Source organism: Magnolia sinica, chromosome 15, assembly GCF_029962835.1.
Source record: "Magnolia sinica isolate HGM2019 chromosome 15, MsV1, whole genome shotgun sequence".
In the NCBI taxonomy this organism is placed as follows: Eukaryota; Viridiplantae; Streptophyta; class Magnoliopsida; order Magnoliales; family Magnoliaceae; genus Magnolia; species Magnolia sinica.
In genome coordinates this window covers 19,889,298-19,903,542 of record NC_080587.1, presented here as the reverse complement: position 1 = coordinate 19,903,542, position 14,245 = coordinate 19,889,298, and the positions used below count along the sequence as shown (strand labels likewise).

Genomic DNA, 14,245 nt, shown 5'->3' with positions numbered 1-14,245 from the left:
AGCCCGACAGCGTGGATGTAAGGCGCATACATCAAGATAGGCCCGCAATCAGCGTGGCCCCGTTAAATGACACCTCATCGCACACCGTGCCTTAGCTGAGCTCCAACCGGGGAAACGGATTGGCTACTCCCCTGCCACCAGCCCGGTGGCTGGTGGTCGGTGCTCTGTGGGCCCACCATGATGTATTTGTTTCATCCATTTTTTAAGATCATTTTAAGTGGTTATCCCAAAAATGAGAGGGTTATAAATCCCAGGTGTACCCCACCACAGGAAAACAATGGTGATTGGATATCCACGGTTAAAATCCTCCTGAGGCCCACTGTACTGTTTATTTGACATCTAATCTGTTAACTATGTCATGCAGACCGAGATGAAGGGAAACAACAAAGATCAACTTGATCCAAAACTTTTATTGCCCCCAAATTTTTTTTTATGGTTGATGTTCATTCAACACTGTTTCCTGTAATAAAATCCACTTGAGATTGGGATATACCTCATTTTTGTTCTTAAACAGTAAAATGATTTAGAAAAATAGATGGACAGCATGGATGAAACACATACATCATGGTGGGGCTCACAGAGCACCGAACCACCAGCGAATGGCTGGTGGCAGGGGAGTAGCCAATCCGTTTCCTATATATATATGGTCCCCTTGATTACTGGATCTGATTCATTTTTGAGATAATGCCCTAAAATTATCTATAAAATCAGACGGATGGCGTGGATACAGAATACGTACATCAAGGTTAGCCAGAAATTAAAACTAAACCGTACAAGATATCGGTGCTTTTAGATGTACCATGAAAAAATAAGTATGCTTATTTTATTACCTAACTGTCAGACGGAGGATATTTATTGGACGGTTAAAGCTGAAAAATCCAACGGTATTGATGCAAGATACAAGTGCCTACGAATCAGTGGTCAGGATGGTCGGACAAGTACTAACGAATCTGCTTGTTCAACAAATCAATCTGATTTTTTTTGTTTGACAAATAAATCGAATATGTTCATGTGTTCACAAAATGGAATACACAAGGGCAGTCTTCTTTCTTTTGGGGATTAGATTATCCAACCGTAGCAGATTTCAGTCGTGTACAATCCTGTACGGGGACAACAATTTGAACAGTCCAGATTGAAATATATATATATGCAGCATGCTGCATGAAAATGCATGCTAGATCATACATAAGAAAAAAGGGCAGCCTAATCTGACAAGCTAGAAATATGGGAAATGAAAAACCAAGAGTTTTTTTATTATTTTTTTTAATTGCAGGCTAATACAAATAAGCATCTTACCCTCCTCAATGAAAACGGATAGACCAAAACCTGTCACCTTGAGTGGCGAGTCCTCCTCCTTACTGACCAACAAGAAATTCTCCGGTTTGATATCCCGATGCATCACCCCCATAAAATGGCAGACGTAGACCACATTGACGATGAAACGGCCAATGGCAGCGGCGGCACGCTCCGAGTAACTACCATTGGCAATGATCCGATCAGAGAGCTTCCCGCCAGAGCAGAGCTCCATGATTAAATGGATACTCTGGTGGTCCTCATACGCGCCTTGAATTCGACAATGTTTGGACTGGTCAGTGAGATGTTGCATGATGAGGATCTCTCGACGCACGCCCTCTACGTTGCTCTTGTGGACAAGCTTGCGCTTGGAGATGGATTTGCAGGCGTATTTAAGGCCAGTAGACTTCTCAGTACAAAGATAGTGACCCCGAACTATCCGCGGCCCAATTCCCTGTCTAGAGTGAAGGAGTTGATATCTGATAAGGGTTTTGAGAGGATGGTTCCAGTGTGGGAGGATGTTGGAGGGTTTACGAGGGTTGTATCAGAAAGGTGCGGTCTTGGTAATGGTAAGCGTTGTTGTTGTTGCTATTGCAGTTGAGCTTTCTTTTGTTGTTGGAGAGGAGGGAAGTTACCCATTTCATTTCGGGAGATGGTTTTGGTTTTCTTGCCTGCTTTGATTTGTGAGAGAAGTCTACTCAAGACAGACTTCTTGTTTAGAGACAGAGCTTTCATGGCAATACATTCTGAAACAAAGAGCAGAGTGAGATTCGAAGTGTTTTCTAGGCTTGTTCACTTTGCGATGGGGATTTTCCAGAAATGTCCTTGATAGACAATTACTCGCTTTTTTATAATGCACGGGGAGTTTGAAAGGCTAGGGCATTATTGTAATTTGAAAGCTTGTTCGAAATTCGAACCGCATAAGAGGGAGGATTTTATACGCTGGCAGACTTTTAAAAATTGCGATGCACTACTTGCGTACACTTGCAATATATTCTCTCAATCGAACCAAAAACGGATTAGCTGCTCCCCCTGCCACTAGCCCATGGTTGGTGGTCGGTGCTATGTAGGCCCACCATCCATTTCGTTCATCTATTTTTATAGATCATTTTATGGTACGAGATAAAAAATAAGGTATATCCCAGTCTCAAGTGGACCACATTACAGGAAACAATGTTGAATGAGCATCGACCATTAAAAAGTTTTTGGGGGCCATAAAAGTTTTGGATCAACCTAATCTTTGTTTTTTTCCCTTCATTTGGGTCTGTATGACCTAATCAACATATTGGATTTCAAATAAACAGTACAGTGGGCCTTAGGAGGATTTTAATGGTGGATATCCAGTCACTATTGTTTTCCTGTGGTGTGGTCCACATGAGATTTATATCCTTCTCATTTTGGCCATCAAGCCCTGAAATGATATGTAAAAATGGATGAACCGGAATGGATGAAACACATATCATGGTGGGTCCTACAGAGCCTTTTCCTTGCATCCACAACGCACATCCGTTTTGAAAGCATATACAAATCTCATGTGAACCACACGACAGAAAATAGTGGTGATTGGCTATTAAAAACTTCCGGGGAGAGTAAAAGTCTTGCAACTAGCTGATATTTGGAGGCTCGCTTCGTCCAGAAATTGGATTGCGTGATGAGTTACTCAGTAAACTCTTATCGTACTGAGTAAACTCAGTTGGGCCCACAGCGAATGTATTTGGTTTATCCATGCCGTCAATCCGTTTTTCAAGATCATTTTAATGGTTGAGTCCAAAATTGATGCATATCCAAAGCTCAAGTGGACCATACCACAGGAAACAGTGGGAATAATGGTTTCCATTGTTGAAATCTTCCTGTAGCCCACAGTAGTGTTTATTTGTCATCCAACCTATCAAGAAGATCACAAATACATGGATGAAAGGAAAACTAAAATATCAACTTGATCCAAAGCTTCCGTGGCCTCCCAAAATTTTTCAATGGTAAATGTTCAATTCATATTGTTTCCTATGATGTGGTCCACTTCAAAATTTTATAGGCTTCATTTTTTAGCTCATGCAATAAAATTATCTGCTAAAATGGATAAACGAAGTGGATAAAATAAATAAATCACGATGGGCCCCACAGATTTTACTGAAGTTCAAAATTAAAACCATTTTAGGCACACGAGGATATATATATATATATATATATATATATATATATATATATATATATATATATATATATATATATATATATATATATATATCTTTATGACCTAAATCATAAAGATACTACTATTAAACCAACTCACAAACCCTTGATAAAATTGCACCTAGCATCTGCAATTGTTATTAGACGCTAAGCAAATTTAAAGGTAAAACCCCTTGCTCGTCCCCAACAAGGCTATCGGACCCGATCTAAAGATTGCCAACTCCCAATCCCACAGCAGGAGCACCTAAGTAACCATCTCCAGAACTCACAGCTACGATGGATTTAGATAAAATTGCACCTATATGCTAAAAGAACCCTTGAAAGCCTGCCAAATGAATATATTCAGGCCAAAAAATCTCTCCCGAAGAAGATAAATAAACTGGATCCCTGATCCTTAGTTACTAAAGCCAAAGAAAGCTACGGAAACAAAAGGGGAAGGAGGAGAACACTGGTGCTGACCCAAAATAAATGGAAGCAAACTATCAGCCAGCCATTGACTGACGGACACCTGGTACCCCCTTTCGGCCAACCTTAGAATTGATGCTCTTTGACAGATCTTGGATGACAAAATTTTTCCAAGTGTCCATCATCAGCCAATAGATTACCAACAATTTTTTCCTATAAATTCGACCCCCAACTCTCAGTCTAGGGGCAACGGAGAAACAAAACGAAGAGGTAGTGTAGGACCTCAACAAGGCAAGCCAAGCTAGCTTGCCCCATCCAAAAGGGAAACTCTGTTGTCTATAATCCCAGAAAAAGACACACCTATGCCTAGATTTTGCTCAATGAAGATCAATTACAAAAACTCAACCCATCAAAAAAGCAGCTAATTCAGGAGTAGGTAGTCTCATATATGAAATGCAGTCCATGGGACTCAATATAGCATTCGCACAGAGTAAATTGAGTAGGTTTATAAATAATTCCAGTATAAAATAATAGAAGGTCAAAAGTAGAATTCTGAGTATCCTTAAATGAATTAAAAGACTATAACTATTTTACTTAGAATTTCCGACAATATTTGAAGGATATACCAGTATGAGTTGGATGTTAAGTGTGGGAGATAATAAGTCCACTATAGGATGAGTATTCACCATAAGAGGTGCAACGGTCTCTTGAGAATCCAAGAAACAAACTTGCATAATAAACTTAACAAATGAGTACGAGTTTATATCTCTAGTTGCAAAAGACAAAAAAATTGAGTGGCCAAGGGATCTTTTATTAGAAATGCTATTTTGTTCAAAGCCTATACTGATTGTATCACTTTATTATGATAACGAAACCACCTTAGTGTGAACTTATAACGACATATATAATGAAAATTCAAAACACATTAGTCAAAGACATGATTATGTGAGACAATAAATTCAAGATGAAATCATTACTATCACTTATGTAAAGAAATAACTTAATTGATTAATTTACAAAACCTCTATCAAGAGAAGTGATATGGACAATATCCATGAATGGGCTGAAACTCTTTAATTAAAATATCCACTAATGATAGAAATTTAACCTAACACTAGTAAATCACTAGTTCTTAGATTCAATAGGTAAAAATAAGTCATTGATACATGCTAAGTTTCAAAACTGAAATTAATAAGAACCTCATCCAATATGGATGGTGCTGACCATTATAGATAAAAAGTTGAGTCGTAGAACTCTTAATTACGAAGTACAATTTTAATGTCAAGTGTCTAAAATGTAATAGAAACACTAGAAGGACTTCACTTATGTGAGCTTAGAGGTGATACTAAATTTCATTAGAGTTAGAGTTTCATTTGAAATCGCTCATGAAACAGGATAAGTACATGGCCATTAAAAGTGTTAAGCGAGTATAAAATTAGGAATCTCATATACACAGATATGATTATATATGTCGTTTCTCTAGCTCTCTCATTAAGGAATAGTTGGTTTTAAACCTATGCTACCAGAGATATCAGTAGGACCTTGAGACAGTAACACGAAGGGAATGTTTAAATGGAAAGATATATTTTTTTATGCATAAAAATAGTATATTTGTTTAGGTAGGAATTTCTATTATACTTATTTAACGAAGTTGGGGATTATAGAGATTTTATCTCAATTAGGATTGGTTAAATAATATAATATAAATATTAAAATCATTGCACATGCACTTTTCTATACCTTTATTCAAAAGTGTTTGAATTTTATTTTCCCTCAAAAACTTTGCTTACAAAAGTAAAACTCTTTAAAAATCTTTAGCCTCACGTTGTTTAGAGAGAAGAAGGTTAACTTGCGTGTTCTAGTGCGGAGTATTGGAATGCACATGTGCGTGGGTGTACGGCTTGGGCAATGATGTTGTAGAGGTGTTGGTGACACACTTTGCATTTCACACGTGCACATCATATCATGAGTGGCGGCACTTCCATGTGACCTATTGCGGACTAACGCAATTCAGTGCTAGCCGATTGTGCAACTAGGCTAAGTCATTCTTAATTTGACCATAGTAAGTCAATCACAAGGTCAACCATTTTAATGATTGACCGGTAGAAGTCTACTGATAAAAAATAGTCATTGCGTAGATCAATTGACAGAAATCAATCGTTGGAAAGTTTCAGCCAGCAGAATTCAACCATTGTGTCATCAACCATTAAAAAACAGTTGATTCAGCTTATTTAAGTTACGCCTCTTTGTTAATAGACAACCATTTTGAATAGTTATAGAACACCATTTTGAATAGTTATAGAAACGACTACATAGAAACGTTTCTTGACAAAAACACAGCCTTTTGTTATTTATAAAATCCAGTAAAACTCAAGGATAAATCATCTCTTTCACTACTTTTTCAAGAGATTAAAATTTTCTGTTAAATTCTCTATCATTTTCTTTTAAGCATTCCAAATGGGTTCTATTCACAATACACAGTTTGTTAAAATTGTAAAACTGCACACCAAAGTCCTTATCAGGGTCCTTTCATGATTGATTCACACAAAACGATTAAGAATTATTGTATTTTGAAAGCATTTCACTAACAACCTGACATTGATCTCATATATGCTTGGATCTTGTTCGATGGTTTGGATTTTCTGCCTTTTTTTTGTTAATACATTTTTACTAACAAAGACGGATGGACAGAGCGTATGCCACCAGACACGACAATGGCCCCACCGTCTGAGGGAGGCATGTTTGAATATTTTTCTGAAAAACAACACGTGCAATATAATATTAACCAACACGTGCAATATAATATAAAACAACACGCAAAGATGCAGCTTTGGAATAATCCTTTGCAGATGGTGGCGCATTTTCGCTAGCAAAGCCCCTATAAAGTAGCTGTAATGATAAAAGTTTTTTTTTTTTTTTTGAAAATAATTATAGATATTTAAAATATATCAAACTGCTAAAAGAGACATGACTTTAGTTTATTATTTATTAGTGAAACGCTCCCTTTATGAGTGCCTAGATTGGAAGTATTAAGCCACCTAAGCTATGTTGACGGCCGTACTGTCTATTGCTGGAAAATCTTTGGGGCCCACCATGATGTTTGTGTTTTATCCACGCCATCCATTCATTTTTCAGCTCATTTTATGTTTTATCTACACCATCCATTCTTTTTTTTTCGGCTTATTTTAGGGCATGAGCTGAAGGTGGACAGCACCATAGGAAACAATGGTGATTGAATGCCCAGCGTTAAGGACTTCTTGGAGGGTAAAAAAGTTTTGGATCAAGCTGATATTTTGTGCTTTTCCTTTATGGAGGTCTTTGTGACCCAATCAGCAGGTTAGATGACTAATAAACATTACAGTAGGAAGTTTTTAATGGTTTGCATTCAATCACAGCTGTTAACTATGGTGTGGTCCACCTGAGATTTTTATTTGCCTCATTTTTTAGCTCATGACTGAAAATGAGCTGGAAAAATGGACGGACGGTCTCGACAAAACACATACATTATGGTGGGTCCACAGAGCTTTTACAGTAACAAATAGTACCTACATGGGGGGCTGTGTGCATCGCAATCAGACTCTACCGACGTCGGTGTTGTGCGCCACGCCACGCAATCTGAGCCGTCAATGAGTGTTGGAACCACTTTAGTAGGTAGGACACACCAACGAATAAGACATGAACAGTCCACTATATACGAATCATCAAAAAATGAACTCAAATACAAAACATCGACCGTGGTATGATTATATCTGTTCTTAAATCAATGAATGTGATAGTTTGTGAAAGCTTATATATTTCATGGCCTATTTAATGTGAGACCTACCACTTGAACGGTTCCGATCATCCGTAAACATGACTCAACTAGCGACTACGAAAATTGACTAAAACAAGTTATAAACAAGCCAAATGGTTAGATGAGGAAGATGAAGGGTGCGATTTTCCTACTACTGTTTGACCTGTAACTTATGAAAATCCGATCATCTGGACCATCCATCTAGTGACTACCATTTTGGATTGGCCGCGGCCAGAAGGCATACTGATTTGACTGTCCATCGCATCTGATCAAAGGACTTCTTTTCCGTTGAATGTGGACTCTTGACTATTCTCAAATCCCATTCGGTAGAAACATTTAATGTGGTAGATTGAGGATTTTTTGTTTGGCGGAAAGCTGGATCAGTTTATCGCGAACCAACAACTTACACCTGGAAACGGATTGGCTACTGACCCTGGCTAGTGGTCGGTGCTCTGTGGGCCCCACCATGATGTATGTGTTTCATCCATGCCGTCCACCCATTCTTCCAGATCATTTTATGGTATGATCCCAAAAACGAGGTTCATCCAAATCTCAAGTGGACCGCTCTTTATTGATTGAACGCCCACCATTAAAAACTTCTTGGGAACCACAAAAGTTCTGTATCAAGCTGATATATATTTTTTCCCTTCATCCAAGTTGTATGACCTAATCAACAGGTTAGATGTCAAATAACCATTACATTAGGCCCTAGGAGGATTTTAATGGTGGACATTCAATCACTACTATTTTCCCGGGGTGTGATCCAGATGAGATTTAGATCTACCTCATTTTTTGGATCAAACCCTAAAATTATCTTTCAAAATGGATGAACAGTGTGGATAAAACACATACATCATGGTGCGGTCCACATAGCACCGACCACTAGCCACCTGGCTACTGGCAGCGTCACTAGCCAAACCGCGTCCCTCTCTCCCAGACCGACCCATCAATGGTTAGTCTTCCGTGCATTAAGCACTCTAATCGGGTGTTCCATGTCCTTCGAATCTGCATCATTGTCGGTTTCGATTTTCAAAGTCAGCTTGAAGGCCATGATTAGACGATTATGATCTTGGCATATTTTTGTTATTATGGTCCATCCATGATTGGCCCAAAAGTAATGGCCGATAAATTAAGTATTGGTTCATCGCAATGGACCGTACACTGCCGTGATATAATATAAGACAAGATTACATAGATGGTCCACCACTATTTTTAACTGATGTTGGCTAAACCACTATATAAATGGAACGTTCGTATCTCAATCAAGACCGTCCAAATTTTAAGGCCCTCAGTGGATGGACTATAGCCCAACTTTCAAACGATCTTAACCATTCAAGTGGTGGCTATTAAATGGATGGTTAAAAGTAACCAAATCTAATCAGTTAGAGAAATGCTCCAGTGATATCAGAATAGTACAAGTTATAGTGCTTGTTGTTTCTTTGGGACACTTAGACTGTCTATTCCATTAATCTGGACTTTTCATTAGGTCCGGCGTAAATTTCATGGGTTACCATGCAAGCATGGCACTGATCTGACAAATATAACAGTTTGATCAATCGTCTTCGATTTGGACAGTCGAGATCATTCAAAAAAAGAAAAAAAGAAAAAAAAGAGAAAGAAATGAAAGGTTGATCCATTTGTTAGGAGTCATCATCAAATGCTTATGATTCTATAGAATCACTTCTATTAGGGCGTGTTTGGATCCACAGCCCAGGTTGTGTTGCACTGTGTTATGAGTTGGGCAGTACGTTAAGCAATGTTTGAATAGGAATTGAAAGTGGTTGTGGATGACAGACCCGAGTACGTCGCCGAACTGCTTTTGAATTGTCAAAATAGAGAATACGTAGAGAAATTTTGGTATACACAGAAGTATATGTAATACACGAAGTCTAATTGATTCCTAATATTCAGCATCTATACATGGTAAGATAATATGTACAGCAAATATTAATAGAGTCCTAAATTGTATAAACTCCTAAAAATGTATACAGTAACATCCTAAAATTGTATACGGTAACATCCCCCTTCAAATTGATGCTGGTAAGTCAACTAGCAACAATTTGCCAACAAGAAATTGATGCCGCTGTCGAGTCATAGCTTTGGTGAAGACATCAGCCACTTGGAGATCAGAAGAGATGTGAGGAAGAGATATCACCCAACTTTCCAAGGTGTCTCGAATAGAATGACAATCAACCTCAATGTGCTTGGTGCGTTCATGGAAAACAGGATTGGTGACAATCTGAATAGCACTAGTGTTATCAGCATGAAGAGGGGTAGAAGTAGTCTGAGGAAACCCGATCTCCTCGAGAAAACCACATAGCCATACAATTTTAGAATAAGCAGTAGACATGGCCCGATACTCGGCCTCAATAGAGGATTTAGAAACACGATCTTGTTTCTTACATTTCTAAGAAATTAAGGCATCACCTAAAAACATACACCAACCTGTAGTAGATCAACGTGTATTCGGATACCCAGCCCAATTAGTATCAATATAGGCAACAAGTTGAAGAGAGGAGCCAATAGGAAAGAACAACCCACGAGTACGTGAACCTCGAAGATAACGGATGATGCGGCGAACTTCAGTAAGATGGAGATGCCGAGGAGAAGATATAAACTGACTGACCTGATGAACAACATAGGAGATATCAGGTCGAGTAGTGGTCAAGTAGATAAGACTCCCAACCAGGCGTCGATAGAGAGTAGGATCATCTAGAAGGTCCCCTTCATCTTTCCTGTATGACATTTACCTCCATAGGAGTATCAACAGAATAAGTGTCCTCCAAACCAGCCAAAGTGATAAGAACTTGAATATGCCTACGTTGGTTCACAAAAATACCATGGGCTCGATGATGAACTTCCAATCCTAAGAAGTATGTGAGCTGACCAAGATTTTTCATATGAAAAGTTGCATGTAACAGCTGTTGAAGCTTAGTAATCAAACCACAGTCAGTGTCTGTAAAGATAATATCATCCACATAAACCTAGAGAAGAACTATACCCGACGCAGACGTGTGGAAGAAGGGAGAAGAATCATACTGACTTTGTGTAAAACTGAAGGAAATAAGTGTATTGCAAAACTTCTCAAACTAAGCCCGGGGCGCCTGCTTGAGCCCATACAGAGAACGCCTTAACTTACAGACATCATGAGGAGGAGAAGTAGTCATACCAAAGGGAAGCTTCATGTAAATCTCTTTCTGGAGATCACCATGAAGAAAGGCATTCTTCACATCCATCTAATGTAGGTGCCACGACTGTGAAGCGGCAATAGCTAAGATGGTTCGAACCGTAGTCATTTTGGCAACAAGAGCAAATGTCTCCTCATAATCAACCCCATATTCCTTCTTGTTACCCAAAGCTACGAGGCGAGCTTTGTACCGGTCCAAAGAGCCATCAGAACGAAGTTTTACAGAGAAAACCCATTTACTCCCAATAGGTTTGACTGTAGGAGGACAAGGAACAATATCCCAAGTGTGATTCTCCTCAAGTGCTTGAAGTTCTGCTTGCATTGCATTTTGCCAACACTCATGTTCCATGGCCTGTTTGTAGCAAGAGGGAATAGAAATAGTGGATAAAGTAGTGACAAGAGAGACAGGAGAGAAGAAACCATACCAATTAGGGGGTCGAGAAGGACGAGTAGACCGACAAAGAGTGGCGGAAGCAGGAGCAGGATCAGGCGCCGGGTCAAGATCGGAAGGGGGCACAGAGGAAGTGGAACCAGACTCATGTCGACTACGTCTTTCAGACACAAAACCAGGTCTGAACCTTTCCACAATTGTTGGGGAATCAGAAAAACTAGGCAGAAGAGATAAAGATGCAGATGACAGCTCAACATGAGATGGAAAGAAATATTGATTTTCAAAGAAAATCACATTCCTTGAAACTCGTATACGACGAGAATGGGGATCATAACAAACATAACATTTTTGAGGGATAGCATAACCAAGAAAAACACACTTAACAGACTGAGCAATAAGTTTATGTCGTTCATGAGTAGGGAGATGCACAAAACAAATACAATCAAATGTACGAAGATCAGAATATAAAGGAGAATGACCAAACAACTTAAAGAAAGGAGAAACATGATTTAACGTAGGGGAGGGTAAGTGATTGATCAAATGAATTGCAGTAGAAAGCGCTTCATACCAAAAGCGAGGAGGAACAGGTGATTCAAGTAAAAGAGTTCTTACCACATCAAGAAGGTGGCGATTTTTCCTCTTAGTAACACCGTTTTGCTGTGGTGTCGAAGGACAAGAATGCTGAGAGATGATCTCTTTGCTTTGAAGAAAGTCCTGAAATTCATTAGACATGTATTCGCCGCCAGAATCAGAGCGCAAGACCTTGATGTTGGTAGAGAATTTAGTCTTAAGAAGTGCAAGAAAGCGTTGAAAGACTAAAAAAACTTCGGCCTTAGCCCGGAGGAAGTAAACCCAATTAAAGCGACTAAAGTCATCAATGAAAGTAACAAAGTACTTGTAATGTGCATGGGAAACAACAGGTGCAATCCCCCAAACATCACTATGAATAATAGCGAAACATTGTGAGGCACGAGATGTATGATGAGGAAAAGGTGGAACTTTGCTTTTGCCAAGTTTGTATGATGTACAATCAAAAGAAAGATCAAGAGAAGAATATGCTTTATTTCCCAATAATCTAGAATTAAATAAAGTACGAAGTACATCAGAATTTGGATGGCCTAGACGTCTATGCCACATCTTATTTCCAGAACCAACAACATTACATGCAAAGGAAAGGAAATGAAAACTAGGAATAATAGTGGAATGAGAAACGTGAAGAGGGAAGAGTCGTCCCACCTTATGCCCCTTCGCGATCATCTTCCCTGACAGTTGATCCTGCACAACACAACCAGAATGGAAAAAATGAACATTACAATTATTATCAACCAATTGACCAACAGAAATAAGATTTGTGGAGAGGTCAGGGGACACAAAAACATCAATTAAGGAAGAGGAAGATCACCAACAGCACTAATAGGCAGAGAACTTCCATCAGCGGTGTTAATTTTCAGATTTCCATCATAATTTCTGACATTGGAAAGAGGAACAACAATATTGGTCATATGGTTAGAGGCTCTGGAGTCAAAATACCATGGCTTAGAAGAAACATTATGATTACCTGAGAGCCCCAAGGCAGAAAAAGCAGAAATGATCATCTGTTGTACCATTTTAAGAGTGAGTGTGTTCGGGTTTGCTAAGGCTGTAGGAGCAGGAATAGGAACAACCGGCAAGGCAGCAGGCAATGCAGCAGAACTAGAGGCATCAATGGAGGCATGATAAGTAGTACCCTGCTTCCTTTCAGGTCGAATGGGACAAGCAGAGATGATATGACCATGTTTCTTGCAGTAATTACAGAACTTCGTGGGACAATCCTGAGCAATATGACAAAAAGCTTTACAACTAAAACACTGGACAACACGCATATCTCTACCCTTATTCCTCCCTTGTGCTGCATAAGCCACAGAAACAGGTGCACTAACATTAGCTCGATGTTCCATGGTAGCTTGAGTTACGATACGCTGCTCCTCACGAAGAAGTTCACTCAAACAGGCATCCAGAGATGATACAGGATGACGATTCATCAGATTAGACCATGAAATTTCAAAGTCAGGTCGTAGCTTCATCAAGAATTGATCACGCTTATTGGTTGCATGCACTGCTTGGACAGCAGAGAGAGCTGCAGCGAGAACATTAGCATAAACAATGTCGGAATAATCAGCTTAAAGAGTTTGAAAACTAGAAAAATATTCCTCAATTGAGAGACTTCCTTATGTGAAATTAGCCATCTCATACTCCAATTGAAATTGCCTAGCGGAGTTGTCTTGATTGTAAACCGTGTTGAGATAATTCCATATAGCAGCAGCAGTTTTATAAGGCTTCAAATTGAGAACAAGATGAGGCTCAATCGAGCTAAGGATCCAAGTAATAACCCGAGCATCCTTAATTTCTCACTTAGACAAAGCCTCGACACGTTGAGGTGTAGGAGCACTCCTATCAATATGACCCCATAATTCTTTTCCTTTAACAAATAATTTAAATTGAAACTCCCAAGCAGAATAATTTTTGCCAGTAAACCTAATATGGAACGATTCCAACTTATCCGATGACATGATGCAACCAAGAGACAGAGAGAATATCTCACCAGAAAATTGTAACTTGCACCCTGAAAAAAAAAACACAAACAAGCACGCACCAGAAAATATATTGCACCGAAAAGAAGCACATGGCACCAGAGATCTCCGAAAGCCACAACTAATCGAAAAAAAGAGCCCAAAACTGGAAAATACAACCGATGGTGCCAACAACAAGAACCGAACCAAAAACACCCACTTTTGATGCCAACAGAAACACAGGAACCAAAAAAGATCAACAATAGCGCCGAAATCAACACTGGAACCACCCTGAGAAAGAAAAAAAATAAAAAACAGGCAAGAATTTCAAACCTTGCTCTTGATACCATGTCAAAATAGAGAATACGTAGAGAAATTTTGGTACATACGGAAGTATATGCTATACATGGAGTCTAACTGATTCCTAATATTCAGCA

At 39.0% G+C, this 14,245-nt stretch overlaps 2 protein-coding genes across 2 annotated transcripts; both read right to left on the bottom strand.

The window, feature by feature from the left end:
- Positions 1-1,203: 1,203 nt before the first annotated feature.
- Positions 1,204-10,031, bottom strand: LOC131226860 (calcium-dependent protein kinase 29-like). The gene is given in 4 exon segments (XM_058222574.1): positions 1,204-1,208; positions 1,282-1,716; positions 1,719-1,881; positions 9,750-10,031. Coding segments are annotated over 4 exon segments (885 nt in total).
- Positions 10,032-12,488: 2,457 nt separating this feature from the next.
- Positions 12,489-13,679, bottom strand: LOC131227691 (uncharacterized). Its single transcript, XM_058223484.1, has 2 exons — positions 12,818-13,679; positions 12,489-12,534 (listed from the first exon to the last, which is right to left on the bottom strand). Exons 1-2 carry the CDS (start codon positions 13,320-13,322, stop codon positions 12,497-12,499), a joined length of 543 nt encoding a protein of 180 aa, XP_058079467.1. The 5' UTR covers positions 13,323-13,679; the 3' UTR covers positions 12,489-12,496.
- Positions 13,680-14,245: the final 566 nt, after the last annotated feature.

Excerpts from the sequence above, each read along its gene's own strand:
- LOC131227691 (XM_058223484.1), bottom strand. The coding sequence starts at position 13,322 with ATGAAGCTACGACCTGACTTTGAAATTTCATGGTCTAATCTGATGAAT. Across the intron at positions 12,535-12,817 it reads TTCTGCCTTGGGGCTCTCAG|GATCAACTGTCAGGGAAGAT; the intron begins GTAATCATAATG and ends TGTGTTGTGCAG.